Source organism: Haplochromis burtoni, unplaced genomic scaffold, assembly GCF_018398535.1.
Source record: "Haplochromis burtoni strain Fernald_Lab_line unplaced genomic scaffold, NCSU_Asbu1 Contig_426, whole genome shotgun sequence".
Classification (NCBI taxonomy): domain Eukaryota; kingdom Metazoa; phylum Chordata; class Actinopteri; order Cichliformes; family Cichlidae; genus Haplochromis; species Haplochromis burtoni.
The window spans coordinates 411,783-430,673 of NW_024582787.1; the positions used below are offsets into that span (position 1 = coordinate 411,783).

The 18,891-nt window shown below is 39.1% G+C and overlaps 1 protein-coding gene and 1 long non-coding RNA gene across 4 annotated transcripts in view; both read left to right on the forward strand.

Annotated features, from left to right (window-relative positions):
* LOC121812070 (synaptic vesicle glycoprotein 2C-like) overlaps nt 1-16,883 on the forward strand; it is a 58,150-nt gene extending 41,267 nt beyond the window's left edge. For all 3 annotated transcript variants that reach the window (XM_042213207.1, XM_042213205.1, XM_042213206.1), the window contains exons 3-4: nt 13,199-13,379; nt 16,065-16,883. In XM_042213207.1, the coding sequence (XP_042069141.1) occupies nt 13,199-13,379; nt 16,065-16,224 (341 nt within the window). In that variant the 3' untranslated portion in view covers nt 16,225-16,883. The remainder of the gene's footprint in view (nt 1-13,198; nt 13,380-16,064) is intronic.
* Nucleotides 16,884-17,859: 976 nt separating this feature from the next.
* LOC121812071 lies at nt 17,860-18,615 on the forward strand. The gene is made up of 2 exons (XR_006052850.1): nt 17,860-18,249; nt 18,403-18,615. It is a non-coding gene; the product is annotated as an uncharacterized LOC121812071 (long non-coding RNA).
* Nucleotides 18,616-18,891: the final 276 nt, after the last annotated feature.

Below are 18,891 nucleotides of genomic sequence, written 5' to 3' on the forward strand. Positions count from 1 at the left end.
ATAATAACTGTTTCTGTTTCAGTTTTCCCAAAAACAGATCCATACTCCTCCTTACTTAATATCATCCTTACACGCTCCTTCTCGAGCCTGTCATTAAAAGTCTTATCTATATCTTCTAGTCGTTTACTAATGAGATCACAAATTTCTGTTGTTAGGGCAACACACGCATCCATTTTCTTGACAACATCTGGAGTAGAAGTATGATTACGTCGGATAGGCTCATACAGTTCATGCATTAATGCTTCTTTAGCCTTAATGTCCGTTTGTGTTCTAACAAGGTCTTCGTTTGAGCAGAAACCTTTCAGCTTTGTTCTAACTCCTCTTGCTAACTCCTTCCAGTACTCATATGCCTTGCTAAATGACCTTTCATTTTTCTTGGCTTCCTGTTCATGCATCTCCTGCCCCTTTTCTGTTAGTCTTTGCTCTCTGGAGCTGGACCTGGCCTCTTGTGCCTCTGTAGATTTGTCTATTTCTTCAACAGGGGACAACATTATTATTAATTTTATTTTTGGCTTGTTGCACCTGCCCTTTTAAGTGTATATATCTGAACTCAAATGGGTTGAGTGGTGGTTTCAAACTTATTAACACTCAACTTAGATATTTACACCTTTAACCTCACAGACTGGCAACAAAACCCAAATAATACTGATGATGCCCTCAAATCAGACAATTTGCCACTTAAGTTTTTACAGAAGTACAACTGATAGCATAAAGCCCAGATTCAGTCTTAGACATTCTGATGTAAGAAATGTGGGATATTCAGCATCACAACTTTACATGCTACTGTGTTAAATACAGAAGAGGTCTTTCTTTCTTGCATTACTTTAGACTGCCATGTTGAAGATCATTTGCTCACACAGCTTACAAGATGAAGGTGTGCATGACATTGTATTTATAATGTCCTTATTTTGAGTCCTTTACTGATCCAGCAGTCTCTGGATGATGCGATACACTCCTTTACTCACAGTTCGACGAAAGAATAAGATGAGTGTAGATGGCTGCAAGGCAGCGATGAGTTTTCACTGTAGCAGCCCTTGGCATCAAGAACGACAGAAGAGTCTCTAACGGGTGCAGCCATTTATTTCCTCACCACACACGGCTCATTCTCTGGACGTTGAGCACCGTGAAAACTATAAAATAAGAAAAAATTGATACCCGTACAGTACTTTTTGAACTATAACAATGAGCAATAACAACAATGAGCTTAAGTTAATTCAGGCAAGTTCAAACAAGTAATTCTGAGATATACAGTCACAGATTAAATAAAACAAAAGGGGTTACTTCAAACAGCATCAAGGGATTACACAGTTCAGTTAAATAAAATATAACAACAGATCATCTCTCATCACATACCTCAGTCCGCTTGCCAAGGGTGCAAAACTCCGGTAAACACTTAAACACTTCGGCCCGTTTCTCATGGGGTGCTGCTAGCTTGCATGACACACATGTCTAGCTAAAAAATAGCACATGGATGTAAGTAACGTAAATACAGAATAAAAAGGTTTTCAGATAGCTCACAATACAAACGCAGCAACATACCTTACATTAGAAACACACTTATCATACTTATCAAAGTATTATCGTAACTTACATGGACTTTGTACAACTTATTCCTGCCGCGACAGACTGCTCTATACGCGTTACGGGGCATGCCTCTGAGCACATCTGTCCTTAGTGCGACTGCGCATACAGTTCCGACAACCCCCGCAAGGATGACTTATGGTACAGATCAGCGGTTCATTACAAAAACAATGTATGAAAGTAATGCTGAAAGTGGCCACTTTCATGAGTAAATCATGTAAGCCTTATATGATTTACTCATGAAAGTGGCCACTTTCATGAGTAATCACATATACGTTTTTACTATTTCTTTTCCGTATGGGTTGTTTCATTTCAGCTCAGTGTGAGAGTTTTTACTGTTCTTTCTGTCATTGACATAGAGAGTATAAAGGACGTAGCTAATGTGACATTCTTCAGCTCCTCCCATGCCATTCATGCTCTCCATATACAACACAGTTTCTGTCCCTCCATACATAGGACTCAGTTCTGCGTCTATGCGCCATCTTTGTTTACTCTTTCCCACCCAGGCTTCTAGAGTTCTGATTGGCCAACATTTCTACACGGTTAGGAATATATCGCCACCTGTTGCTTTGGCACGTTCCTAGCAACGTTTTCCTTCGTTTTTGGGTTTACATGTGGACGGAATTTAAAAAAATAACGAAAATGGAAAATCTCAGTTTTCAAAAATACCCGTGTAGGTGTGGACGTAGCCTAAATGGAATTACATTGAATAGATTTGCCATGTAGATTAATTCATTGTCACCCATACCTCATATAGCTGAGTCAGCATCTTAGCCATATTGAAATATTGAAATCGGTGTTTGGATAATTATTACTTTGTTGTACCAATTCATATTGGCAAAAAATAATCAAAAGAAATAAATGACCAAAAACAAATTGCCTTACTTTTTGTGTAAGGCAATTTGTTACAACAAGTTACAAGTAGACTCCTATTTTGAAGCGCTCTAATGAACCATCTAAAAGTCATCTAACATTGCTATCAGGAGACATTAATGCTTCTGTAAAGTCAGCTTTGTAGACATGGAGCATAATCTTATTGATGCTCATAAATTAAGTTAAGATTTATATGACACTTATAGACTGGTAGAAGTATTAGGGTGTTGACAGAATTAATCTCATGATCCTAACCTTCACATGATTTGTGCTTTTAATGACATTTGATATGCAGAGAAACTAAGTGGTGTGTGACACTTTTAGCCATAATCTCATTGCTTTAGGAATTGCCAGTGGGTTGTCATGGCACCAGGTATTTGGATAGATGAGTAGGAGGTGTGTTAAGCTAGATGGATCTCTCCCACTCTAGGGAAAAGTTGTCTGTTTGTGTGCCAATATGTATCTGTATGTTTAAATGTGGATGGTGTGTGATTTGGTTTTATCATTTCTAACACAACTATAAAAATACTAGCTTGGCACTGATATTTTTCTCAGTGTGTTTGTGCTAAATGAAAGTTTTTGTCACTTAATAAGATTCTGAGACAAAAAGTCATCCTTGTCTCTTATTACATTATCTTAGTGTGGCTTTATTACCAGAAGTACATGTAGAAGAGAGTACTAATCTTATTTCATGTTTGGGGGAGCAAGATGGTTTATTATTCACCCAGATTTCTCCTGTATTCTGACTCATCCCTCAGTGGGAGACAGGAGGGAAAGAATAGAAAGAATGAGTCATTTCACCAACTTGTCACACGCTGCATAAATAGACGATGCGTATATGTGCTCACTTGCAGATATGCTTAAAAGAATAGTAGCACAGTAGCACTCATTAGTTATTTTTATCACAGATTCTCTGTGAAGGTCAGTGACTCTTGAAGTGGTCAGTAAGATAAGCTTCAGTGGACATCTTGTTAAAAGGAAAAACAATGTTAAAATGATAGAGACATCTGCTTATATATGATTAAAACACTAATCCCAGCTCGTACATTAGTGTTTGTGAGGTCTGACTGAGTGAATACATATCTATATGTGATATGACTTAAAAAATCTTTGCCTCTCCCCTCACCAGCTTCAGATTAAAGATATCTCACAGCCTTATAATATTGGCAACTTCCTGGACACATTTAGTTTTAGGTTCACATCTTTGAGAACATGTTTCAGTAAATTTAGTCAAGAGACAAACAGATTAAAATTGGGTGGATAAAAGTCCAAAGGGGAAGGTGACCTCACTGAACTTGTTTTTGGCCATAACTCAGGAAATGAAGTTTATCATGCATATTTATGATATATTTAATTTTATCATAGTATTTTAGATAGAATAGCTTAATACAAACTAAATAACACCAATAATAAATACATATATAATCACTGCCAGGACACTGCTGTCGGAAGGAAAAACTCACTTTCAACAGGAAGAAACCTGACTAAGGGAGGGGCAGCCTTCTGCCACGACTGGTTGGGGAGAGAGAAAGAAGACAGGATAAAACACATGCTGAAGAAGAGAGCCAGAGATTAATAACAGGTATGATTAAATGCAGAGGTCTATTAACACATAGTGAGTGAGAAAGGTGACTGAAGAAGAAATACTCAATGCTTATGACTAAATAAGCAGCACATATATTATCATTGATTACTTGCTGCTATTCAATGCACACCTATGAAAAGTCTGGGTAGTCCCAGATCAAAGCCTTACTAACATGAATAGATTTATTATTTATATAAAGGAATTATCTCATTTTTATATTTCTGTCCCTGATCTACTCCAAATACTTTCTTTCCCTTTAATATAATGTAAAAGGTGAAATGCTATCTTGATGCAGGATGGTCCACTTTTTTTAACTCCCTGTCTTTTCTGTTGCCCTGCTGTAATCCTGCTCTTACGCTCTAACACAACCTCTTTGTGTTTCATAGCCTCACTGGCGATCTGAAGATATGGGCCAGAGTTAATCTCTGCAGCATTGTGCTTCACCGCAGTTTAGCTATGGTAGACTGGCTCACGTACCTCCCGGGAGAAAAGGAGAGAGGCTGAGATTTTACACACTTCCTCTAAATGTCCTCTTCTCCTTTTCTCCTCCACCACATATGGCTTTAATTTGTCTGCCGGTGTTTTCCTGCATCACAATCAGCCTTTTTGACTGTTTTAGTTCAAATGTGTGCTTGCTCAGATGAAACCATGCTGCAGGTGTAGAGTAGTAAGAAGACTTTAAAGGGGATTTTGGCCAGCTGATATTTGTTAAGCCTATCAGCTTTGCATGCTGTGGTTACGTACTTATAGAGTCACAATCACCACAGACACCTGAAGTTTATCAGCACAGCAGAGTGATAAATAGGCTCTGTGCAGCTTGAGGTTAGCTAATTAAAAACCTAGGCTAAACATGTCCTCTTCACAACCAAGGACAGCATTGTTAGCTAATCACCCACTTAAACGATGTGGGCTTCATAGATAATTGACAAACTTTCTGGAGGAAACCTGGTCTTGTTAGGAGAGACGCCATCCATCCCACTTTGGATGGAGCAGCTCTCATTTCTAGAAATATGGACATCCAGAGTTGGGACCAGGAAGCAGAGTTGCAGTCTTACACGCCTCTCTGCAGCTTCTCTCCTCCTGTTACCCCCCAAAAACCCATCTCCATTGAGACTGTGTCAGCTCCCAAACAGACAAAAAAAACTAAAAACCAGCAATAAACAACTTAAACATAAAAAATCACAAAGAAAGAACAATACAGTATCCACATCTGAAACAAAGAGTAAAACAGTGAAATGTGGATTATTAAATATTAGGTCTCTCTCCTCCAAGTCTCTGTTAGTACATGACTTAATAATTGATCAACAAATTGATTTACTCTGCCTTACAGAAACCTGGTTGCAGCAGGATGATTATGTTAGTTTAAATGAATCAACACCCCCGAGTCATTCTAACTACCAGAAATCTCGAAGCACAGGCCGAGGGGGCGGTGTGGCAGCAATTTTTCACACCAGCCTATTAATTAATGAAAGACCAAGACAGACTTTTAATTCATTTGAAAGCCTGATGCTTAGCCTCGTCCACCCCAGCTGTGAAACTCAGAAACCAGTCTTACTTGTTATCATCTATCGTCCACCTGGGCCTTACACAGAGTTTCTGTCTGATTTCTCAGACTTTTATCTGATTTAGTTCTGAGCTCAGATAAAATAATTATTGTGGGTGATTTTAACATCCATGTAGATGCTAAAAATGACAGCCTCAACATGGCATTTAATCTGTTATTAGACTCAATTGGCTTCTCTCAAAATGTAAAAGAACCCACCCACCACTTTAATCACACTCTAGATCTTGTTTTAACATATGGCATAGAAACTGAACATTTAACAGTGTTTCCTGAAAACCCTCTCCTGTCTGATCATTTCCTGATAATTACATTTACATAATTGATTACACAGCGGTGGAGAGTAGACTTTATCACAGTAGATGTCTTTCTGAAAGCGCTGTAACTAAGTTTAAGAATATAATCCACCCACTGTTATCATCTTCAATGCCCTGTACCAACATAGAGCAGAGCAGCTATCTGAACGCTACTCCAACAGAGGTCGATTATCTTGTTAATAATTTTACCTCCTCACTACGTACGACTCTGGATACTGTAGCTCCTGTGAAAACTAAGGCCTCAAATCAGAAGTACCTGACTCCGTGGTATAATTCTCAAACACGTACCCTAAAGCAGATGACTCGTAATCTGGAGAAGAAATGGTGTGTCACAAATTTAGATGACACCCAGCTCTATCTGTCCATGAAGCCAGATAACACACACCAATTAGTTAAACTGCAGGAATGTCTTAAAGACATAAAGACCTGGATGGCCGCTAACTTTCTGCTTCTTAATTCAGATAAAACTGAGGTTATTGTACTCGGCCCTGAAAATCTTAGAAATATGGTATCTAACCAGATTCTTACTCTGGATGGCATTACCTTGGCCTCCAGTAACAGCTGTGAGGAACCTTGGAGTCATTTTTGACCAGGACATGTCCTTCAAGCACATATTAAACAAATATGTAAGACTGCTTTCTTCCATTTGCGCAACATCTCTAAAATTAGAAATATCCTGTCTCAGAGTGACGCTGAAAAACTAGTTCATGCATTTATTACTTCCAGGCTGGACTACTGTAATTCATTATTATCAGGATGTCCAAAAAACTCGCTGAAAAGCCTTCAGCTAATCCAAAATGCTGCAGCAAGAGTCCTGACAGGGACTAGAAAGAGAGAGCAATTTCTCCTGTTTTGGCTTCCCTTCATTGGCTTCCTGTTAAATCCAGAATTGAATTCAAAATCCTGCTCCTCACATACAAGGTCTTAAATAATCAGGCCCCATCTTATCTTAATGACCTTGTAGTACCATATCACCCTATTAGAGCACTTCGCTCTCGCACTGCAGGCCTACTTGTTGTTCCTAGAGTATTTAAAAGTAGAATGGGAGGCGAGAGCCTTCAGTTTTCAGGCCCCTCTTCTGTGGAACCAGCTTCCAGTTTGGATTCAGGAGACAGACACTATCTCTACTTTTAAGATTAGGCTTAAAACTTTCCTTTTTGCTAAAGCATATAGTTAGGGCTGGACAATGATACAAAGCAGCAGGAACTCATAGACACGGAACTTCAAAGTAAAACAGGAAGGATCACACAGAGACGCGAACTTGACACAGTGGAGACAGCAACTAAGAAACACAGAGACAAACCATAAGGCAGAGGACTCTAAGAACTGAAAGACACAGAGGGGAAATCAAACATGCAGACAGACTTACACAGAACAGAGTGGGCACAGCGAAACATGAAGGGCAAGGGATCGAAACTAGAAACCATAAAATAACTCACACAAGTACAATATTACAAACATCACAAGGAACTAAAAACGCTGGGTCAGGGGACCCAGGACCATGACAATATTGGCATCACAGCTGGTGCTGACGTTCTGGGAAAGCAACTGGAGCTCCTAGAACACATTGCTAAAACATCACTTATACCAAACCTGATCAGTACTTCTGAAGCCTCAAAAGATCTCATGTGCAGTGCCCCAGGAAGCATATTGAGGAAGCCAAAAGAGGAAATGAGCTAGGTACTAAGAACTGGTGGAAGAAGGGAGGAAGAGGGACTGAAAGACTTTCTATAAATCTATAAAAGTATGTTGGTAAGGCTTTGCAGGATTCTCATTCTGCAAAGTTCTTAAATGGTTGGACATTACAGGAATGACTTAGAGGATGCCCATTCAATCTGTGAGCAAAGATACAGAGGGTCACCTGGGTGAGGATGTCTGCTGTTGAGAGACCGAAAACATCTGATGAACCCAGGAAACATCACCAATTATGCATCCTAGGAGATATTACTTAAATACACGAGAGACTAAGAGCTTAGCATACTTTATTATTGAGAATATCTGAAGTGGAAAAAAGTCCATGTGTCACATGTGAATTGTTCCAGCTTGTACACTTAGCACTTGCACTGCTATGTGTGAGAAAATAAGGATCTGAGTGAAATCGTTGTTCTGACTGGAATTATAATCAGTCATCAGCTGACTGGGTAAACAATTTCACACAAGCAATTTGAAAACTTATGCAGTGCAAACCACAACCTGTTAAAGCTAGCAAGGCTAGAATTGTTGGTCAAAGCAGGATCAATAATCAAATTGCATATTTCCATACTTACACTTATTATTCTGAGTACATACAGCTACATGAAATGCTCCGCAGGTACCCACATGGTGTATTCATAATGGCCCAAAGTCTCAGTGTGGAATGATGTAAACTTCTTGCCTTCAGAGTTCATCATCACTACATGAAGCGAAGAGAGGAAACACTCAGACAGCATAAAAGATTAGTTTAGCCTCCTGATCTGATAATTGAAGCCAACCTGGAAGTGCCTTAAATCTGGAATCTTTTTAAAGGCCACCAATGAACGATAGCTGTGGTTGTTGAAAGACGTCATATCCTATTAAAGCTCAGAGTGTACATAAAGTACATAAAGTTTCATCTAGGGTTTGAGAGTAACAAAATTTCTATTCTCTGTATGTCCTGTACATGTGGCAGAATTGACAAATAAAGTTGACTTTGACTTTGAAGTGTCACTTTATACCTTGGCACATACCTTTGACGTTGCGTGATGAACTCTGTATTCCTCGTCCACATGTAAACGCAAAAAAGGAGTTTTAAAAAAATCTCCGTTTTCGGTGATTCAAAACGCCGTTTACGTGTGGACGAAACAGCTGCGTTTTCAAAAATACCCGTGTAGGTGTGGACTTAGCATAAAAGAGTTAGTAGTTTATTTCCTTACTACCTGTAATTTATTGCAGATTACTTGTATTTGCTTAATTGCTTACTAAATGTTTGAGGTGTGAAATAAACCGCAATGGAGCAAAATATGGGTGTGTGTGGTTGGAGGATGTGTGAGTGCGTGTGCGCAAACATTTTTCTTGTAAAACAAAGGGGGGCCTACCAAAAAAAGTTTGGGAACCACTAATTAATGCCAGAATGTGTGTTGCTCCCAGGGGTCTTCTCCTCCTCCCTCCCTGAAACAAACTGTTTGTATGATTCCCTGCAGCAACCACCTGTCAATCACAGGTGGTCTTCAGGGAATCCCCTCATCTGTTGAAATCCTGAAGCTCTCCTCTCATCCATGCCAGGACATTGCATGGTGACAGGATGAGAAAACAGAGCAGAAATGTGTCAAGAGAGAATTACACTTGCACATAAGAGCTAATTACTGTGGAAAAGGAAGTGGCATGCATGCAGACTGCTGAGACTCCACTGCTGAAATAATCCCACTGGATGCAACAAAAGCTACACAGTGTAACATTAGAAGCAGACACTGTCTGGTCTTACTTAAGAAGAAGATTAACACTTCATACTTAACAGTTCAGGTGTTTTCAGAACAACTTTAGTAAGGTTTACTTTGCACTTCTGAGGTCCTGTGACTACAAGTGTTTGAGAAATGGAGGCAAGTCATAGCCCTTATATGTGTTTAGGGTGGTTGACCATGGCTGTGATACTCTGTGAAAGACGCTGCTGTACAATTTCATCCTTTTACAACTTTTTACGGACAATATATAATTTTGTCATTTAGATGTTTTTATCTAAACACACACTGAATAAACTTCCAAATCCATCTAGGTGGCTAAAAATGCAGTGGTATGGTGTACTTTTCTACTCAAGCTTTTTTTATTTATTTATTTATTTATTTATTTATGAAATTCCACATTCACCAATATTCATCCAAGCTAATCCAGTCTACATCCAAATTTCTTAATTTTAATGTGAATATTTTAATATTCACATACTGATGAACACACCAGAGAGCAACTTGGGGTTCAGTATCTTGTCCAGGACTTTAAGGTCTTTGAGGAGAAAATGTTCACTTATTCCCTAATATATCCCACCCACTAACAGTGGCCGTGATGAAGAGATAGTCAGTGTTATTTGCTACATTTCTAAGTGGTCATAATATTATGCCTTATCAGTGTAAATATGGAACTATAAAATTTGAATACACGGTTGAATTGCAATATCTGACAAAAAAAATCACTCTGGTGCCAGGGCTGATTGACCATTGCATGTTTTGGGGGCTTAAATATCTATTTGTTTTAACCATTGAGTATGATTCATGCATAAATCACTTATTTATGATACAGTATTTGATTTTACTGCAATACCAATAGGTTTCTAATCTTGTAAACTATCTCAAATAACATCCATCAAGTGAACTATCACAATCATGTCATTTTATTTTCATATTCATGATCTAATAACTGATCAGGTTGTCATGCTGACAATGTGCACAGTCAAGTAACACTGATGAAATGGAAACTTTGTTGGTTTCTTTGGTAGTTGGTAATCAGGGTTGGAATTGTAACTCACAAAAAAGTCATGTGTTAGACTTATTGAGAAGACAGGCTGTTTTACAAGAGGGATCTGGTCAAAAAAGCAGTCCTTTATCTTTACATTTTTAAAAGTAACAAGTAATCTAAGGCTGTTTTATTTATGTATTTATTCATTTTACATTACATTCCTGGAGAAATATTAGATTACTTGTTACTTCTGTATTACTCAATAACATGTGCCCATATGCGCTGCCACACATTTATCATTTAAATCCATCCAAATCTAAATCCTTATTCTAATAAGCACAAGTGTGAACATAAAACTGAAAGAAAGCTTAAAACCATCTCAAAGAGAACTTTACAGTGATTGCCAAAGAGATTCTGTAGAAACGGGTATGGATAGAAGTTGAAAAAGACAATTTAGACTGCTATCTCTGCTTTTCTTAACCGTAAAGGTCAGGCTCTGGCTGCTTAACTGGGGTCAGCATGGAGTCAGCTTTGTATTGCCATGCTGCCTTTGCAGGTACTGTGGCTTAGCAGTAGTGGATAGTTGTGTCTATCCAGTGTCCAACCCAGTATCACGGCAAAGCAAGTATGTACATGCTGATCCACCGTGTCCATTTCACGCTTTGCCTATCCAAAACGTGAAATGGGCACGCATGCAGAAATAGCATTACCAGCAAGGGGAAATAATATAGCCACGAAGTCGGTAGTGAGCAAAAAACGTATGAAGTGCATTCCAGGATCCGTAATTGTCAGAAACGATTAAGCTAGGCGGCTGATATGTATGTACATGCAAATGTGTTAATAATGTCTATTTAAACCCTCCCATTATTTTCATGTTGGCTTGAAATAAAATATCTCACTCTGCTGTTACTGCAGTTTACTGCAACTTACTGCAAGCGTGTCCTTTTCACACTTTGGAGAGGCAAAGCGTGAAATAGACATAATCAAATGGCGTATCTATTACATGTTTTGCTGTTTTCTTAGAATGAATGAATGATATTTAATGTCACTATTCATAGTACGGTGAAACTAGCAATTAGTGGGCTTCAGTTACAACGTCAGTATCTACATGAAGATTCATGGGGCTCTACTGCAAACACTACTGGATGGATGCACTGTTTTCAATATCCTTGGTCATGCTGTTGTTAAGCAGTCTCACTTACTAATTTCTTTTATATGGGAGTATTTATACCACTGGGATTTTAAAATGCATTTGTATGTATGGTTTCCTGCTTGAGAAAAGCACTTAAAACCTTTTTCCCCATGTGCTTCAGTGCCTTTAACTGACCCTTGCTAATTTGCATAAAGGCCCTTAAGGTCTGACCTGAGTTTGAACCCAGCAGGAAATCGCAAATCCAATCTCAGAATGCCTCTCAGATGCCCCATCACCCTCCCCCTTTATTACAGATACAAACTCAGCGTGAGTGAAGCCATAAAACAAATGAGCTAGTGCTCCCAGATAGCATCTCCTTCAGTACACACGTTCAGATGTAGCTACACAAATCAAAAAGTGTCAACAGTTTGTGCAGAATACAGCACTTTTGATATTCAGTTTGTAAGCCAGCTTGAGTGAAGCTTCACCTTTATATCCTACTACCTATAGGAGAGCCTTCTCTGCAGCTGAAGTGCATAGATCCAGGGGCTATTACCTGTAATGAATCACTACCTTCTCACATCATGTCTTGCCCAGCTTGATAATGGCTCCTCAACACTTTCAGCGTAATCTGTTCCCATCACCGGCAAAATGGGGGAGGGGCGGGGGGGTGTAGATGTTGCTGTCGTTCGAGAGGGGGGGGGGGGGGGGGGGGGGGGGTGCTGCAACCTATCATCTGCCAGGATTATTTCAGGTGCTGCCATGTCAAACGCCTTCCTCCTCAAATTATCATTTTTATTAGAACATAGGGAGAGAAGTGGGTTGTTTACAGGACAACCCTAACCCCTCTCCACCACTGCCACCCAATGTCTTTACTGCATGGGAAGAGAAATGACCCCAGCCTTGCACGGGTAAGCAGCAGTACAAAGACCTGGATTTAGAAACAGAGCTACAAAGTCAACTGCTGCTCTATTTTTCCTAGAGACACTTTAAGAAATATCAGTTGTCAGACAGTGATTTGATTTGGAGAAATTTAATACATGGTCAAATCTTCATTACACCGCAAAATGTACAATATTAGGTTTTCAGCAAAAAAAGAAGAAAAAAAATCTTGAGTTACCACATTATGAGATCCCATTGAATAGATAAATATTCTAAGCCGAAGTTTTTGAACCACATTATTGTGTGTGAGCACTGAACAGTCTAACATGTTGTTAGGACACTGAGCAGCTCTTGTAATTTAATGCATTTAAGACTAGAAGTACCTAACATATGCCCATCTAGCTGAGCAGAGCGCAAGTGAGTAAAAACAAATAACTAGACATAAGAAATATCAAAGAAATCTGTTTTTGTTTTTTGTGTCTAAACAAAAACAAAATCTATTTTGTATTCAAATTTTTCTCATTTTCTTCCATGTCTTATAGAAAAAAAAGTAAAGCAATAATTGGATGTTAGATTATGGGATTATTTAAAGTCTGTAGTTTAAGTACAGACTGTAAGTTAAGTCAGTTTTAGTGATGGAGTTTTTGTTATCTATGAACTCTAGCTTAAAAGCTGTGTGTGTTGTGAGGATGCATGAATAAATTGCTGAAACTGTCTTCTTATATTCCAAAATGTAAAATGGATTTTGTTTACTCAGCGGTTTCAGTAACAAACACTTGACTCCAGATGGTTGTGATCATTTATAGCTCTCCCTCTTTCTCTCTCTCTATCTACCACTGTCTTTCCCCCTGTCTCCCCTCCTCCAGGCAGCATTGTGTATCTGGGGATGATGTTTGGAGCCTTTTTCTGGGGTGGCCTCTCAGACAAAGTGGGCCGCAGACAGTGCCTGCTTATATCCATGTCAGTCAACGGCTTCTTTGCCTTCCTTTCCTCCTTTGTCCAGGGCTACAGTATGTTCCTCTTCTGCCGCATGGTGTCTGGCTTCGGGTAAGTTTGTTTAACTTTCCTCTTCTCACGCTCCTGCAGACCCTCTGATCTATCTTCCCACCACTTCCTCTGCTGTCTCTCCTCCTCCAAATTCAAAACACATGACAAGAGTTATACTAACTGCCAGGCATCAGCTCTTCCTCATACCCAGGGGTATAGAAGAAATAAAGCAAAAGAGAAAGGTCTGCAGAAATCAGCTAGTACTGTAAATGAACATCTGGGTGTTTTAATGCTAGCATGGTCTGCTTGGCTGCACAGATCTTTGACAGCCCTCCCATCTCAGTGACATGATATCCTTTTTAGATTGTATAGTGTATGAACATTTAGATCAAGTTGTGATGGCTTAAGCTGGTGCTGCTTCATGACTAGACCAAAATGGATATTCAAATCAGAATGGGCCACAGTGCCTGAGGGCATTCATGATTGGTTTACCTGAGCTGCACTCAGCTCTTGTGCATTTAATTACAGTTCTGTAAGCAACCAGTAAACCTCACATCATCTGAAAAACAGCTTCTGCCTTAATGGCTTTAAAATTTCATTAGCAGCTTTAGCTTTTATGTCACCACTAGTTGTCAATCTTTATGCAGAAAGTAGTCTATGGTGTGGGATGGTATCTATGATTGTACATATACCTTTGGGAATAACAACAAAGAGGCATTGCTTTGTAAGGGGTCACTGAGATCTTCTGCTTTCTTTTCCATCCTCATTCTGGCAGAAATACGATCTGGCATCCAGTGCTGTGTGTTTCACTGTTCCTTTCATTGAGTTTTTCCTACCTTATTAGCGTTGCTATCAGAAGCTGTCTCAGCAAATAGGAAAAGACATTCACAGCACAGTGCCATAATGAAAAATAAATATAAGAATTCACACAGATTAAGTTTTAGTGCAATTTTACTTAATGTTCTAAACCAGTCTGTCATATCAGTCACTCCTCTGGCAAAACCTTAAACAGGTTTTGACATTTTTAGAATGAATATCATAGACAATTATTTTCATACATATATAACCTTTTACTGTAAGTTTCTCCCACGCAGACATAAAAGAAGCAGGACAAAAGGCACAACCCAATCTCATCAGATTCTCGGGTGTCACCACAATCTTGAATATTTACTGGATACTTTATACATGGTTGGTTTTTTTGTTTTTGAGAATTGAAAACAAGCCATATACATTTTCATTTGCTTTAAGCCTTTTTGCAGTTACGCAGTTTCTATGAATATGTAATGTTGATGATCTGAAAAGGGTTTGATTTTGATTTATTTACTTTATCTTAAATGGAAAGGGGTGTACCCCACCTCTAATTAAGTGTTAGGACAGGCTCTATCACCTCATCTTAGATGTATAAGCACTTTGAAAAATTTATGAATAAATGGATGAATTATTTAATATTGGCATTTTTCAGGTAATACAAAGCATATGGCAATGCAGATTCTTTACTTGTTCCTCATGAGTTAGCGCTTAGTTTCTACATGTAGTGAGAAATTAAAATGTCACAGATGGCTGCTCAAGTGAGAAATTTGGGATATAACAGCTACAGCTCAGATCAGACTTTAAAGGAGAAGTTCAACATTTTCAATACATGCTATCTTTGTTTTTCTCCAAAGCCATCTATCCATATTAAATTCAGCTAATTAATGTTGAAATGAATCAGAAACAAATGTATAATAATAAAAGAAATGCTGATTGCTCTTTATCTGCTTCTCATTTGCAACACTGTAGTCAACCATAAAACTGACAGTAAAACCAGTGCATCTCAAAAAGTTGTGCATAGATGAACATACCTTTCAGAAGTTTTTGTATTGTTAATGCTTTTTTTATTGATCTGTAGAAATAACTAATACATTATCAGATACTGTATTTTCATGAACTATGAGCCATTATCATCAAAATTAAAACAAAAAGGCTTCGTGTTGAATGATTACATGAAAATGTAACTTTCTGAAATAAATTATGAAAAAAAAACCTTTTTGATGATATTCTAATTTTAAGAGATACACTAGTAAGATTTGCCATTTGGTTTTTTTCCTCTTCAAATATGTACGACACTCTGAGGCTATGAAAAAACATGGGGACAGTTACTGCAGTCACAGATGGGCTCCTTCTGACTCTACTGACACCTCACTGAAAGGGTTCAGTTCAGTGCACCTATCCCTCACATCAACACAAGATACAACAGCGTACTAATATGGAACTATGCAATTTGAGACATGTTCACTATGTTAAATTTAAAGGCCACACAACCTGTGATTCTGGAAAATGATATAATAAGCAAGTTTGATAGAAAGCAGCAAAGATGGCTCAAAGACTGTAATATCCTGTGTGCTACAGTGTGGTGATTTTTCATTTTCTTTGGTCAAGAAGATGACAGTATAGTTTGTGCAAATAAATACTAAGCTGCAGTGGAAAGTGCCGTTGCCTCCTGATGATCTGGTAAGACTCAGAAAATAAGCCAGAATAGTGTAGAATCTGCTTTGTGACACGAATGAACAAAAAATGTGCGAAGACATGTTCTAAAAAAAGTTTCAGACGTTTGTACATTTCACAGTGACAAATGAAGAAATGTTTTCTGTAACAATAAATCAGTTTCATATTGTGATAAATGTTCATTGTTGCAAGCGCTGATGAGGCAAATGAGGATTGCCTTTTTGAGCATGCATAGCTAATTACAACAAGCTGTATTTACAGGATCGGTGGAGCAGTACCGATAGTATTCTCATACTTTGCGGAGGTGTTGGCTCGCGAGAAGAGAGGAGAGCATCTGAGCTGGCTGTGCATGTTCTGGATGATTGGAGGAATTTATGCCTCAGCCATGGCCTGGGCTATCATCCCACACTATGGTGAGTGACAAGATGTACCACTTCTAAAAAAGGTTGCATTAACATGACAGCAAAGCAGCACTAAAGGGAAATCATTAAAGTGATCGAAGAAATTTGCCATAAAAATGTTAAAGTTTATTATTACATTTTCCCACCTCATAATATTGCTCCTTTATTTTATATTTTTGCTTTTTTTTTTTTAATATTATCAAGTTGGTAGAGTTTACAATGAACAGATAACCCAACCAGATTTAGGAAGTAATTCCAATTCAATGCAATTCAATTCAGTTATCTCAAGGTCTTTTATATTGTAAGGTAGAGACTGTGTCAATAGTACAGAGAAAATCCCAACAATCAGACGACCCTCTGACCACTTAACGAAGGTTGGATGGAAAAACTCCCTTTTAACAGGAGGCGGTCATCGTGTGACTGGTTCTGGGAAGAGGGAAGGAGACAGGACAGAAGTTAGGTGAGATGATCGCAGTGAAGAAAGGCCAGATGTTTTAACATTGAGTCCAATGTGGACATACCCTGAACTGGGATTTGTTTCAATGGCCAGCAGAGGGCAAATGCTCTGGTTGCCAAAATGAAACGATTGTACAGACGTAGAAAGAAAACAGCCCTTGTCTTCCTTAATTCCTTCCTTAGACACTATCTCTACTTTTAAGATTAGGCTTAAAACTTTCCTTTTTGCTAAAGCATATAGTTTTGGCTGGATCAGGTGACCCTGAATCCTCCCTTAGTTATGCTTTTATGCTTTAATCCCATGATGCACTGAGTATTTCTTCTTCAGTCACCTTTCTCACTCGCTATGTGTTAATAGACCTCTCTCCACTGAATCATACTTGTTATTAATGTCTGGCTCTCTTCCACAGCATGTCTTTTATCCTGTCTTCCTTCTCTCTCCCCAGCCAGTTGCAGAAGATGGCCGCCCCTCCCTGAGCCTGGTTCTGCCGGAGGTTTCTTCCTGTTAAAGTTTTTCCTTCCCGCTGTTACCAAAGTGCTTGCTCATAGGGTGTCATATGATTGTTGGGTTTTTTTTTTCTTTATGTATTATTGTTTGGTCTAGGTTGCAATATAAAGTGCTTTGAGACGATGTTGTTGTGATTTGCCATGGTATAAATAAAATTGAATTGAACTGAATTGTTAAAACAGAACTGAACAGAAATGAAGTTGATGACGAATACCTGGACAATAACATCGTAGTTACTGGCAGGTTTTAGGTATGTTAACAGATGGTTTCATTTAACCACCTGCAAAATATGTGTTTTAAGTAATTGCCTGCTGGTGAAAAATATGAAATATTATGCAAAATATTACAAAGCATCTACATAGTTAACCTTACTGGCTATTTTCCAGTTTCAAGGCCCGTTAGAGGGTAGCTTATCTTTTGTTTGTCTGTGAAGGTTCTCAGTCATCCAGGTCATCGTAGTCTAAGGAGCTTGGAAAGAAAAGCGTCTGGACTTCTTTAAGTTGCTTGAAGACTGTTTCACCTCTCATCCGAGAAGCTTCTTCAGTTCTAAGGTCAAATGGTGGAGAGTCCCAGATTTAAACCCAGTGGGAGTTTCCCCCCAAAGAGGGACAAAGGACCCCCTGATGATCCTCTACCTAATCACATGAGCCAAGGTGTGAAAATGGGTGTGGGTCACAATCAGCCAGGGTTTCGGGTGAGCTCATTGTGAAACCTGGACCCACCCTATAGGGCTTTGGAGTGTGATGTCACAGGGGTGGGCGTGGAAAGGATTTTGGCCTGATGCACCATTTTCCGGGTCCAAACAAAGCGCAAGCGAAAAAGGAGCGAAGGCACACACAACAGGTTCGTCCTTGCTGTGTGGTCGGCTGCAATGTTCGATCGCATGACCGGCACGGGAATGAGCTTAAAAAGTGTTTGTCTTTTTATTCTTTCCCAACCTGAAAGCAACATGAGGGAGCTTATATGGCGGACCTTAAAAAATGAAGGCGTCTAGCCTGGATAGCAGCCGTGAGATGAGCTGATATCCAGTTTGCTTCCATCTCCAGATATCTGTTGGTGTTCTCCAGACATTTTCACTCCGGTTCTATATATGTTCATATCACTCTTTATAGCTTAATAATATTATTGTTGGGGCTCTCGGAGGTTTTAGAAATTGCGAACAAACATAGAATTGAGTGACTGTGCAGACATACGTGCTACGTAACAATTTGCTAATTCTTTCGCACAACTGTAGGGAAGCCTGCCTATGAAATGGATCAAACAAATCCAGACTGGGTACCAACGTTACACATGGGGCACTCAGAAATGCGAACGTGATGGTTAAGGTTAACAAGATACGTGAAGATATTGGGGTAGGACAGTGGCAGTAAGTCGTCTGGGTCTTTACTCCACTGCCGAATTTCATATGGGTCCACATTTGCGATGCACTCTATTTTTTTTTTTTCAAGTATCGCTGCTTCGCCTCTGGACGCAATCGGTCTCTATACCGTCCGTTTTCTTTTGAGCTGCTTTTAAGCATATTTCTTGTCGTCGTCATTCCAACACAGTGTGTTTGTTTTGATTTGTGGACCCGGAAAATGGCACCGCGCTCCCACAATACATTGCAGCGTGACGTCAACTCCAAAGCCCTATCATCTGATTTCCTGAGGTCAGATGGCCCAGGGTGTGAGTGGGCATTAAGGCGTCTGGGAAGGGATCTCAAAACTGGATTATAGATGGCAGA